Source organism: Mytilus californianus, unplaced genomic scaffold, assembly GCF_021869535.1.
Source record: "Mytilus californianus isolate M0D057914Y unplaced genomic scaffold, xbMytCali1.0.p SCAF_4, whole genome shotgun sequence".
NCBI classification, from domain to species: Eukaryota; Metazoa; Mollusca; class Bivalvia; order Mytilida; family Mytilidae; genus Mytilus; species Mytilus californianus.
The window spans coordinates 77062565-77077343 of NW_026262690.1; the positions used below are offsets into that span (position 1 = coordinate 77062565).

Below are 14779 nucleotides of genomic sequence, written 5' to 3' on the forward strand. Positions count from 1 at the left end.
AAAATATTTTTTTTTACTATATGAAGATTTTGTTCATGGAGATGAAATTATCAATACAATAATATAACTTTAAGTAAAGAAAATGTAAGCTTTTCACACATGCTAACTAAAGTAAAACTACGAGTGCAGACATTCAGTGGTTTAACAGTCAGCTATAGTAATTATTAATTCGGATACGCTGGTAGTTACACAAAATTGTGCCTCAGCCATTCAATAGCAAAATGACAAAGTCAATATTTGATATAAGTCCATAGCCACAACAACAGAATAACTTCTAATCTCTTTTGTTCTTTGATGTGGTAATGTTTAAACTTGAAAAGTTTGACTAAACCTCTGTCTGGTGTAATCAATTATAAGGCTGGTACCTTGGAAGAGTTTTTATGAATATGTCAATAATGAAGTCAATTTGAATATTTGCTTTGGAACGACTGTGGCACAATTGAGTGAATAAAGAATGTTGTGTTTTATTTTGAAACAAAATATATCCCAGTTCTTAAACTGGTCATTAAACTGTGAATATGTCAGGATCTGTTTTTATATCAATAATCCATAATGTATGTACATTTTTTTTCTGAAATTTAAACCTGCAATGTAAGGATTTTAAAAAGAAATTACAATAAATATTATTTAATTTATATATTTTTTTGCAAGTTTACAAATTAACACCATGGTTTTCATTTGCATCATGATTTCAGGATAGAATATTCATTGTCTGATGGATAAAAATATTTTATAGCTATGAAACCGTGTCCATTAAATTTTTTACCAATACAATCCAACTCATCATAAATATTTCTATTAACATGTCAGTAAATAATTTATTCAAAGTATATACAATCCGCCACGCATATTTAACTTACTTTTTCGTAAATAAAATATATCGTCAGTAACTTGAATTGATCAGATTATCCTATAATTTCATCCTTGTATGAAATCAATAGTAGTGGGGTACTTATCCAACAAACTGTTCAACAATCTTAATATCTGAGTCTCATATGTTTAATTTCTTTCAACTTTTTCAAATTTGAGTCAAAACTATTTAAGAAACAGAAAGCACTTGAAATTGAAGTTGCTCTGGAATAAGTTTATGAATTCCACCGTCTAGCTATTTGATCTGAGCAATCTATATTACATTTGCTATCAATTTCTTAAACAGCTCCTTTAGCAAGCTTTATCAAATTCATTCTGTAGAAAAAACGCATAATAAAGAACAGTCTTTGCTATAAAGAATTACAATATTCAAGCTACTGAAAGGTTTGTTTTTTTTAGAACTATATGTGACAGTGTGTATGTATCATCCACATGCTATTACATGTATCTAGTTTCGCATCCCCAAACTTACCAATATCATAATATACAAATCTGAACAAAAAACAGGCACATGTATTAGTTACAGATTACTAAGCGTCAACACTTTTTTTAAAAATTCAACTAGTAATGGAGAAATCTAGAACAAAGAGTTGTATCATAAAAATAGAAAACACCCATCTAGTATGTTAAATTTTGAGAATTAAGAATTTGTTTATCTAGAGATCATAAAGAAGATGTCTAGCTTACCATTGAATCTGCTTGTGAATTTTTACTACTCATCTGAAAAGTATATCTGATTTTATAAACTTCATCATTTATTTTTAAACAATGTTACTGTAAATGATTTTCGTGGATGGATTGATTGATTGATTGGTGCTTAACACCACTTTTAGCACTATTGGCTATTTCGTGGCAGTTAGTTTTTATTGTTGGAGGATGCCCAGAGAGAACCACTGACCATCTTCAGGAAAACTGACGATCCTAGTCAATTAAGAATTGAGTCGAGCACACCTGCCACGTGCAGCGTTTTGAACACACAACCTCAGTGTTGACAAGCTAGTGTTACAGTTGTTGGACTACTTAGACCACTCAGTCACGAGGCCCCTGATTTTCTTTGACATATAGATCTATCAAATATTGAAAATGAGAAACCTAAACGTTGTTAGATAGTTTACAAGACTATCATGTATAAGACTATACCATATCTCGCTTTTCTTGCAACTGATAAAATTTAATAGATTGCTACAGGGGCAGCAAAGGGCATATTAAGGGGTGATGGGTAACGTACTACCAACCAAAAGTACTGACATTTTCCTCAAAAATGTTAGGTAAAATCATGATTAATTTTTCATATGGGTTGTTTTAAATCTAGGTGTGGTATATGATGGCACTACATATCTAAATTTATGTGTCAAATGTGACAGATGTTGAAATCAAAACTGATCATGTTGAACAAATTAGTCTTATTGTCCTAATGAACAATTTTTATTTCAACAGCTGAACAATTTTTAAACAGCCTTTGTAACAATCTTGATATACCGGTAGACTCAAGAAATTGACATGGTATAACTGTCCTGCTATGATGGTCTACACAAACAACTTACTAAACAGAATGTAATTTGGACTAATAGAGCTTAGTTTTAATGGGTTTCATGTTGTATATACATAAAACAGATACTGGCACATGAACTATCTGGGATAGAACAATGAACTTATCTTTGTAAGTTCCAGCTGATATTCTACATACTAAAACTATTGATCAATTGATAGTTGCCTACTGTCCAGTGACAAATACTTCATGGATATTTAAGACAAGAATGTTGAAACATGTAAACTGTGACAAACATATTTATAAATACAATGTACAACAGTATATATGTTTTAATTAACAATAACAATGTATTATTATAATGTAACCCAACATTTGATTAGCTTCTTGTGCAATATACCACAGAGTTAATATTTCGTTAATTTAGGGATCACCACAGGCTATTTAAGGGTGGAGCTCCTCCACCCTTAAATTTTCAGCTCCACCCTTAAATCACCACTCTTGAATTTCTCAGCACCATCCTTGAATTTTTGAAAAAATTGATGAAAAGGTAAAATTTTTGACAATTTTTACTTCAAAAGTATAAATTCATGCCTTAATTACATTTTTTTTTACAATGGCTTTAATTTGTTTATCTTTTTCCTAATTAACAGATTATGATCTACAATAAAGATCTTGTGATTGTAATTTCAATATAATTTTTTTTTTCGTGAACACCACCCTTAAAATAAATTCTGTCGTGATCCCTGCAGTGAGTTATGTATCACTACTAAATAACTTTACATAATATTGTAGTTAAAGCAGTGTTCTAACTATCTAGGGATTTTTGTCATATCATAATAGGGTTAATAAATGAATATTGGTTGATATTGTTTTCAACCAGACTGTTGTATATGATGAAGTTTAGATGGGCATACATTCACTTTTAAGGTCTTTTAGTTTTATTTGGTGGCTAATTATTGCTTCTTGGCAATCAGCGAATCAACTTCTCAAACAATTATGGGAGCAAAAAACATAAAAGCTGTCTGTCTTTTTTCAACAATTCAGAATATATAAATTCTATCATTACTATGTCTCACCTGTACAAGAATTCAGGTTACAATACATAAAACTTGCCTTTTCGTGGATTTTTTTAATTTCAAGCTTTTGCCAAAGTCTGTAACAACCTCATAGAAAATGTTTCATTTGTTGAAAATTTAAATTTATGCTTCACCTGTAAACCATGAAATCCACAACAATTAATATCCAACCAATTTAATGAATCCACCATAGATGCTTTCTATAGAAATCATTATACAGTTTGCTTAATTAAATAGTAATTAATTGTTGGTCCTAGATGTTAATGATGTTAGCCTGTTATTCAATTATGGAAAATGAGTTTTGATTTTTTTGATTCAACTGGTATAAAAGGATCAAAAGCTTAAAATGTTATTCAAAAACAAATTTTATGGAAAAAAGGAATTAAGGGGGGGGGGGTGGGGGGGTGGGGGGGGGGGGGGGATAGTTGCAGAACAATTAGTAACTAAGACTGAAAAAGTACTAAAGAAAAAAAAACTTCTTCAAAGAGATGTGTACATGAAAAGAAATGAGAATGAAGTCAGTGCAAAAACATGACTTTATTACTTACATGCTCTTAAAACATGTTTTGTAAAAGCATGTTTTGTTACGAGAGATTGTTAATAGTATAAGACACAATATCATACAATATAGATATTTTATACCAGTATTACAACAATGGTCAGGAGAGTTTTCTCGTGGTCAATGAAACATCAACTGATTTTTAAGATCTTTCAATCATTTTTAAATCTGATTTAATATATAGTTAATTTAGCTGATGCATTTTAAATTAAATCATTTCCAATTTTTGAACTTAATTTTTTTTATATTTTTTTCATAAATATATTTCAAAGTTAAACATACATTCCTAAACTGTATAAATTTAACCAAAGAGGACTCTCATACAATTATCAACAATTTGTCAACACTTTCATAAAATATATTTTGTACAACTGTACTCCAGTGTATACACATACCATATCAAAATAATATGCAGATTTGCCGTGGTGAGTTCTTTGCTTGATTTATATCAAAAATACCAAAAATTCAAAGTGTTCTGAGTTTTACTTTTTTCTTTTACTTTATAAGAAAAAATCTCACATAAAACTGTAACTACAAGTTTAACGATAAAGACGTCTTATGAATTTTCTTACAAGTTGTCAATTCTTTTTAGGTTACAACAGATGCCATTGAAAAAATATAAGGTGTCACATGAAAATACTTAACTGATTAGGTAAACTAATTTATTTCGGCTGACTTTTTGTTTGTATTAATCGTGAGTTTGTTTTCAGATTTTCAAATGACCACTTGCAAGAAAATTTTGAAAGGTAGAGCTGTTTTTTGCAACAAATTATGTTTTTTTTTAATTTATAAGTGACAATATCTGCACTGAACTACCATAGCTTGATGTGGCAGCAGTCAAAATCAGTCCATGGAATATCTATCTGCCCAAGAAGTTGAAATAAAAGCATAGTGTTTTTTTCAATTTAATATTTTCTTTCCTTTTCTTTAAAATTTCAATTAATAACTATTATGCATGGTTTTTGTCCAAAAAATGCTAAATCATGTACTTATCTTTTTCATTTATACTATTTTTTTTCAAAGTTTCAGTTTATGTATTAAAACATTGACTACACAATCAAGGATTTATATTTGACTTTCAAATCCAAATTAGAAAAAAACAAAAAAATTAATGTTTTTATTTACAAGTAATGAAAATTAAATAAGTTTACATATTTTTGGTAGATGGACCATATGGTGGTAACGGGCAAACTTGGACTGTTTTTGACTACTGCCAATTCAAAGAGACAGAAATATTGTACAAATACCAAAACACAGTGGATCTTGCCTGTATGTTGTTAGTACAATTAGGTCCAGTGCGTGTGGTCCCATCACCTTCATGTTGGTCAAAGGAAGTGGTGTTAGTATAGGACTGGGTACCATTTGAGAACATGCAATTCATTCCATCACCAATACCTTTATTAGGAATACAGTATGTAAGGCTGCTGGTATTTTGAATTTCTTCTTGTTTATCAACAGAAATGTTTTCATCTGATTCCATCTTGGTCATTTCGACTTGAGATGGATTCATTCCACCATTGTCAAGAAAATGATGTTGATTTATGGACACAGCTGTCACATCAACAAAGTCATTAACAGGTTTGCTACTACTGACATTACTGTCAATCTTTTCTTCCTTTTTCACCCCATCAGCCACTGTTTTATGGCTAAGGCTCTGCAAAGAACTGTGCTGTTGACAGTCATTTGATACATTTTCATATGTCGCAGACGATGGCTTCACATTTGAAATCTGTTCATTTTGGCAACTGCTTTGATTTTTAAGAAAAAGTGAAGGATCAACAAACTCAGCTTCTGTAATGACTGATAGTGAACTTTCAGCTGTTTTAACTCTGTCTACAGCTGGAATCACGATAACATCATCAGTGTCTTTGTGATGGGACACTTTACCACTGTATGAAAAAGGTCCATTTGACTTAATATTCACCAACCTTAACCTAGACTCTGAATCTGTTAATTTTGTAGCACCATGATTTTTGTTTTGATAGACACTTTTTTGGCTCACAACATGTAATCTGATTTGTTTCTGATTAAGGTGTAAATATTCCAAGCAGCAAATAAACAAAATGATAAAAACTTAATTAGAAGCATTGCAAAACTTTTAATAGTATAAAATAACATGTTAAAAAATTAAAACTATAATAGACCATTAATATATATATATAAACTCTGCTGTAATAATAACAAATGCAACTTAATTGAATATTGGTAAATAATATGACAATCATGTGACTTTTTGCTGTGAAAATGAATATAAGGCAATGACTGTTTAAATGTCACATGGTCGTCACATGGTTGTCCCTTCTGAATACAAATATGTTTCATTAGTAACAATGCTACAATATTAATAACAATACAAAAAACAAAAAATCACACATGTTATATTGACAATACATAGAAAGAGTAACAATATATTGAATATAAACACTAATTATATATACAATACTAGTTAAATATACAATATATAGATAAAATAACAAGAACAGCTAGATACATTAATTATTTGCATACTTATTGAGTTTTGAATCTGTTTAAAGTACAAAATGTACTTTAAATATACAAGTTTTCAATGTATACCAGAAAAATCGTGAGCAGAGATCACAAATTAGTACCCTTCTCCTATATTTTATTCTATATGGCAAAGTCCATGTTTAGCAATAGAAAAATGGAAAATCAATAGGAATCCACAATGTTATAAAGTACAGAAGTTTTTCCGAAAGTTTCAATGAAACCTGCAAATAAGAGTTTCTGACTAACGAATAAACAAAAAACAAAACAAGTATCACAATACAACAACTCTTCACCAAGATGGATATAAAAATAAGACAAGTTTTTGGCACAAAAGTTATCACAAAATATTTTCTGCAAGATTACAGTAAAATGTTGCCATAATCAGTGTCAAGTATTCATAATAAAACAAGAGTGAAATGCCATACATGACAGCTTTGATAAAATAGGAACCCAAATACATCTATAACTATAACATTATATAGAATTCACATCGCCGAGGAAATCTAGTGAAAGGGGGGACAACTCAATCAAGTGGATCAACAAGCCCATCTATCTTGCAAAGACAGGCTACTTTTTGGCAGACTGTTTATGAAGTATTCATGAAGCTGTTTCTTTATTTTGTTCAGAAGATCCTGTTGTGATAGATTGGGACTTTTATTTGAGTTTCAGTATTTGGTTAAGGGAAAGGCTTTTATAATAAATTTCCATTTCCTAAAGATCAAAGTATCAAAGTTCCCTGTGAAACTTAAAATTTGAAAACTGTGAAAGAAAAAGCAATATAACAAATTCAATTTTTATTCATATATTTCTTATTTAAGAAAAAATCAGACAATTTTCAAAAACTTGTAGAAATATGAAAATAGAATTATACATGAAATTGTTTTTCCTTTTTTATAGTGTTTAAAGGAAAGAAGGGCTACGATTTTTAAAAGGAAGCAAAGCAATATCTCTCAATCTTTCAGCTAATATATTGATACTGAATCCTAAATGTGCAGGATCTCAAAAATTACATTTTTTAACTGTATTGGGAATAACAACTTCTGTTTTTTTTTTATCTGGATGGCATAAATATTATATTTTAATGTTTGAAATTACTGTTTTTTAACCTGTGAAGTGTCTCCTTATAAAATGGTGTACGGTAGAAATATATCATGTAGAACCAATTTAAGTGTGTAATATTTATAGAATAACTAATCGAAGAATTCAAATAGAGAAAAATATTCAACGAGTGACCGAACAACACATTAATTCACGAATGCGCGTAGCGCATGAGTTAATTATCAGTGTTGTTCGGTCACGAGTTGAATATTTTTGGATATTTGAATTCTTTGATTAGTTATTCTTTTTATTACATTGGCAAATGGCTTTTTTTAATGAAATTAATGTAGAAAATGTAAGGAACTATATCTTTTTTGCTACGCATTCACAATTTGTTTTGATCCGACGTTATCGACGTCTTGACAACGCCTATTGTTGTATGACGTCAGAGAGTGAAGTAACCACGTTTATTTCACATGTGAAATTATCGGTTTTTATTTGACTGGGAAATCAATGTAATTCATTGCTACCAATGTAATAAGTAGAAATAAAACCTGATATATGAAATAAAGAAAACACAATAAGTTATAAAAAAAACACACGCAGATAATGCCACACAAGATAAAAAGATAAGAAAATCAAATCAAAACAATAAGCAAGGACTAGTTGGCAACAGAATGAAAGAAAATACAAGAAAATAAGAACTAAATGCAAATCACTTAAGAGTGAATATGTTACAACCATATTGTAGTCTTATGCATATAGACAGTTGTGAGACTACACATACATGCAAATATAAAAAGTCAACTGTGCTCATTTGTGATATAAAGTTTGAAGAAATTAGAGGGAAAAATATCTGATATAGATAACTTATTTATCTTGCCCTGTATACACCATATATGGAGAATATAGTCTAGTACATTTTAGCAGGAAAAAAACTGTAATATTTGATAAAGAGTTAAATATTACAAGTATAACTTTTAATATAAATGTGATAATTACATGAAATAAAATGAAATACTTTAAGGATTGATTGTGTAAAGGTAGAATAAAAAAAAATGATTTTTACAATCACGGAAACATTTTTTGAATGTGGAACCCCCTTTTTATTTAATTAAGTAGTGAACGACAAAGCTTGTGGTGAACTAAAATCGGTGTTGCAATTGCTGGATTGTGATCCCCTATTTACTCTATAAATGAATCAAAATTAACAGCATTTTATTTCTGAATATCTAAATCACAAATTCTAAAAAGGAAATGGCATTCAATGGCTTTGTGCATGGATTTATTTTAAACGACAATAAGGATGTATGACTTTATATTGAATTAATGTAAAACTATGTTTGTTTAACAAACTAAGTTATCATATTTATTTTTTGTTGCAACAGATCAGATTTATTCAAATTATTACAGAAATTTTGAAAAAAGTACTAGCTGCTGAAATGAAAGTTGAGGAGCTTAAATCATTTAAAAATTTTGAATTTGAATTTTCAACAACAAACAGTATCTTATTTATGCAGTGACCATAATGGTTTGGTCAGTTGCTAGAAAAAAAATTGTTTGATACCCGGACCTGCACAATAACTGACTAGATATATATTTGTTGATTTATAGAGATAAATTATATAGTGTAGGTATACGTATAGATAAGTATAAAATTGGGGTCCATGTAGAACTGACAAAATGTCTGAATACCACAATCCAGCATGTATACACAAAGCATTGCCATTTTACCTTATCATCTGGAGGAGCATCTCCATAATACATGAACAATTTTTCTCGTTCTGTCTGTTCAGGAGTAAAACAGAGATTGTTATCATTCATAAATTTAAATTTACATGATCACAGATCAAAATTAAAGCTGTGTCTGCTTTTCACAAATTGTCTCCAGTATAATGGCCAGTCATAATCCTTAACAAACTATACAAATTATTACTACCGGTACATGTAATTGAAAATCCAACAATTTTTTTGTGAAAGCTTTTTTAAATAAAGTATTCACAAGAAATGCATCAAGCATTTATTAAGAATTTAATGACACATACTTTTCACTGTACTTAAAGATCCATGTTTTCAAATGTCACCAAAACATCATACCAAACAGTAATTGTAAAAATAACTTTATTTTGCTGTCAACAATTTCACTAATCATGAAGCTGAAAGGGTCTTTTGTTTTTTTTAATTTTTCTATATGACTTTCATTTCAAAAGAATCTTGTAAAGAATTTGACTTACAAATAAATCTACTTTATTTTCATAAAAACAAAGTGCTACTTCTGAGTTTCCATATAATAACAATTGCATAAGTCACAACTGAATTTGACAAAAAAAGTTTGCTCTATGTTAAAAACACTCACTTTTCACTTAAATGAATATATTTGTAAACAAGCTTTAAAAATAATCTTTTCATACATAAAATATGGATGGATTTCAATGGTTAAAACAGAACATAAAGTATCACAATAATAAAACTAAATATAGATATAAAAATACATATTAACACAGCCCAGCCATGCAATTACATGCTAGCATAAAACAAACAGTTAAGCATAACAAGCATATATGTTAGTAATAAATGACAACATTTAACATCTCAATGTTTGGTTATTTTTCAAATATCACCTTGTCTTCTAAATTTCATTCTCACATTTTTTGTTTTTTTTAGGATCCATTATAAAATTTTTAAAAAGTGTGGCCTGTCCTATTAGAAAGTTACCGGTACATGAAAATCTGGATTTTTTTCCCCCATTGCCAAATGTATCTCTGTTTGAATCAAAACCATGTAATTTATTTTCTTATCTTCATACTTTGAACCCCCCCTCCTTTTGGAAGATAGAAAATAAGAAGTGCACAACTTCATTCCCTATCAATGTGCCTGCTAAAGTTTGATTTGTTTCTGAGAACTGCGTTTGTAAAAATGTTCCAATGAAGAGATGTGTCCCCCATTAGAAACACATTGGAATACTCTGAAAGAAAACAACAAAAATTGAAGAAAATGTGAGATTTTGGTACACACAATACTAAATTAGAAAGTGCAACACTTGGCTTGCTGCAGAAAAGATGTGCAAAGTTGAATGATTACTGTCAAATGGGGAAAGAGGAGTTATCATATCTTTCTTTGATAAATCTTATTTCATTTGTCAATAACAGTCATGTGACTGAAAAAAAAATGAGCTGAATTTTTCAAACAAGTATAGATAATCAAGGGTTTAACATTATTACTACCTTCTAAATACAACATCAAAAGATGCTGATAAATAAATGTTTGACAATTGCACAGAAGATGACACAAGACAATGGAAAGTGATCGCAATATGTTGTGTGCTACACAGGTGATAGAACTATGACAGTGATATGTTCAGAAGAGTACATTAAAACAATAAAATGCTTAACAAAATTACAAAATTATACTTTAGAAATTGTCCTGTTATAATTTTTATGAAAGTTTTCTTCTCAAGATATCTGTTAGACCAATGATATTAAAGACAAATGAATTCATTCACATTATGCAAAATTTCTACACATTAAAACATAAAAAAAATATCTAGAATTCTAACAAGCAAATAATATTATTTTGCAGGGTTAAATTGTCTACATTAATTAGCAAATAAAGTTAATTATACAAATATGATTGTTATTAATTATGTCTTTGATGATAAAGTTAATACTGGTGAAAATCAGGCAAAGCAATGTCCGTTAGTTAACTGACGGGGGCCACCATTCTAATTTCTGCTGATTTCTTATTTACCTTTTTGCTGTCGATCCTAGGCAAGCTATCATTGCTGGAAGATGTTTTGTTGGTGTATGGATTATAACTGTACTTTATGGACTGAAATATAAATACAGTTTTGCTAAAGATATCATTTGACTGTGTTGTTCCCTCATTAAGCTGTGGTCCTCCTCTTAGAGGCACATATTTTGAAAACATGGGGTTGACAACTAGACTGTTTGACTGATTCCTTATATAGCATACCTATTATATCCATCAACAGCCTACTTTGGTTAGAGATTACCAAAATAATACTACTACATGTGTCGATACAAAAGATCTAAATTATTAATTTAACTGACATCCAAAAGTGGTCTAAGGCACCTTTACTAAAATAAGCAAACGCGCAAGTGAACTATGTAGCTAATAACTAAGTGTGAGATAACAGAAAAACGAGGAAGAAGTTCCCAAGTATGCAACCAGAAACCACTGTTTGAAGAAAAACAGACTACATCATGGCAAATAGGTAAACAAACAAATAACATTCAGAAAAACACTTTTCAGAAAACATGAATTCCACAAAATAAATGGATCAACTCTAGTAGTGGTATATTCTGAAAAGTAAGGATACTAAATGCCATATTGGCAATGAAAAATGAAAAATAAGTGTGACCTAATTTTACTTGATGCTAAGCATAAAATACAAGTGACTGTGACCTTCTCAAGATATGACATTTCATAAATAAAACACACATGCATGAAAATACAAGATGCTCTTATACCTGATGGTTCTTAGACATGGATCTTGAGATGCACGTGTGAATGCAAATACCTTAATATTCCCTTCAACTATGTTAGGCAAAGTAATTTTCCCACTGTATCAAATGCTAAGACGGCTTATGATTTTGAAAATGGTTTCTTATTGCTGATATAGAAAACTGCAACATTCTTGTACATTTTGTTGTAACTTATAACTAGGGTCTATACAATGTGTATGTTGGCATGTCAGAATATAAACAAACTGCTATAGTGATTTAATACAATACACCTGAATGTCCATGTAAATGATGGCCAAGATAGGTCCACAACAATATAAGGCACAACTAAACTATAAGTACATGCAATGCCAAAAACTCACTGTAACTCTCAAAGATCTGAAAATACCCTTAAAAATCTCTAGTTGTGTGATTCTAAGCTACATGCAGTGCAAGTCCATATTTTTACATTTTAAAATGTAAAATGTTAAAATTTTTAGCATAAACTATATTATCATTTGTTTGCAAAGCCAACATTCATGCATAGCTAGCAGTGCAAATCTTCAAAATGTTTTTTTTTTTTACAAAATGTTTCCTGACAAAAGCTTACTATATGCAATATAAAATTAACAATATTTTTAGGTGTAAAAAAAACAAGATAAAAATAGAAATTTAATACATAAGTGAAGCGATGTCAGGTAACATTTACTAGTGTTTCCCCAAGAAGCAACAAAGGCTAAAATAAAAATATGCAGGAATCAACGTAAAGCATACCACTGAAATAAGCATATGAATCAAGTCAAGTCAAAAAAATTCCAAATTTGGTTTAAAACATGCAAAGAAATTTGTTTGAATCTATAAAAGTTACAGGCCTGAAAGATAGCACACACTTGCGCTAGGTTTAAAATTTCATCTATATCATTTTTCTATTTTGTTTTTTTCTTTCTATCAAGTCTTTTATCACAATATTTCATTACAGAATTTGTATTTGTTACAACCATGAGCCAAATATATATATGTAATTGTTGTTCTCTTAAAGCATGCAAAAGTGTACCAGTGTGATTCAGTCAATCTTGAATCTTGCTACAAAAGGTGTGTTTGGTTTTACAAGCTATAAAAGCCTTGGGGAAACACTAAATCAACTAACAAAAAGTGTCAACATTGTGTAATTTTGTTTACCTTACTGGTCCTGTCCTCAGTCTGAAATCGACAAATTATTATGACAACAAACACACACACACACATTAAAAAACACAAAAAGTGTTAAACAATATCCTCTTTAAACTATGTACTGCATTTCCACTGATCTAAATGGTGACCACAATGAAATTTTAGTTACTGTGGATTCATTTATCTTCGTGGGTATCAACTGTTGTGGATTAAGGAAAACTTACGTGTTCGTGGATATTTAATTTCGTGGTGGTGTCAAAGTCTGCATAAAAGCCTATAGAAAATTTGTGTTTCGTTGAACATTTTATTTCGTGGTTCACCTGTACCCATGAAATCCACGAACATTGGTATCCAACGAATAATCATGAATCCACAGTATAATTGCAAATTTCCCCAATATATCTATACATCTCACAGCAGACATTCTTCAAAACAGCAAAAAATGTAATACAAAAAACAAATCGTCTCCCTTGAGGACACTATTTACATATTTTAATAACCTTTGATATCAAACAAGTTGGTCAAAATGCAAAAATTAAAGGTGGTTTAAAAAAAATTTGACCCTTAAAAATAAAATTTTGTCATCCCCTTTACACCTCTCATTCAAAGCATTACAAGATGTTTTGTTCAAATATTTCAGAATAAACAACTTTTAATAAAGCAGCATGTGTGTATTATCTTCTATCAATTTGGTTCTAATTTATCAACGATCATCTTAAATTTTTTATAAACGGTTTTATGCTAATTTCAAAAAATGTTCCTCCATGATTTTAAATTTGTTTTTTAAATACCACATACATTTTGGTAAATCACTTAAAGATATTAATGTTAATTACATAGAGTATTCATATGAGTTTTTTTTCTTTGCAGTATATGAGTTTTTACAAATCTCAGTCAAATTTACTTAACATATAGGATTTTTATCTTCTTATAGTGCATGGTTCAAAATTTAGGGAGTTAAAGTCAAATTAAGGGATACCCTATACAAGGTTACAAAAAAAACTGTTGTGATACTTTGTTAGAAGTGACAAATGGGAGTTATGTACAATTTAATCAATATAACTGCCCTCTCACCTCTCTGGAATAATTTCGTTTCAAAATTTCATTTAAAATATTGATAACTATACCTATTAAATTATCCGAAATGTAAAATACTGGGATGGCAAATATTGAGTGTAACCTTGTGAATTATTACTGCCATTAAAAAGTTATAAATATCAATGAATCAAAACAATTAGTTTAATTAATTATTCATGAAAACTATTTATTATACAATCTTTAAAGTTAACTAAGTGCCAGGAGCCTGTGTTTGATTACCGTTTCAAGATTTTATTTATTGAAAATATCTGAAAATCGATTCTGCATTCAAGTAAAGTTAATTAAAATTGTCCTTGCGCACCATGGTTATTTTAACGAATTTATAACAGCTATCTCAACTTTGTCATACACAATTAGCTCTTTAAAATATCCTGCAAAATCATCACTTTTATAAACATTCAAAGCATTCTACCAGGTACATAGTTTACAAAATTGTCCAATTACTACATGTATTATGGAATACATTACAAGTACATTTAGAATTAATAATAAATGCAGATTTCTG

General features: G+C 29.6%; 1 protein-coding gene across 10 annotated transcripts in view; it reads right to left on the reverse strand.

Moving 5' to 3' along the window:
* Window positions 1-14779, reverse strand: part of LOC127698728 (annexin A6-like) — a 71823-nt gene that overhangs the window by 37624 nt on the left and 19420 nt on the right. For 4 of the 10 annotated variants that reach the window (XM_052202358.1, XM_052202362.1, XM_052202359.1 and 1 more), the window contains exons 8-11: window positions 13186-13206; window positions 11291-11371; window positions 9278-9331; window positions 1558-1590 (exon numbers count right to left, since the gene is read on the reverse strand). In XM_052202358.1, the coding sequence (XP_052058318.1) occupies window positions 1558-1590; window positions 9278-9331; window positions 11291-11371; window positions 13186-13206 (189 nt within the window). The remainder of the gene's footprint in view (window positions 1-1557; window positions 1591-9277; window positions 9332-11290; window positions 11372-13185; window positions 13207-14779) is intronic. The other 6 variants (XM_052202360.1, XM_052202364.1, XM_052202363.1 and 3 more) reach the window with 6 other exon arrangements.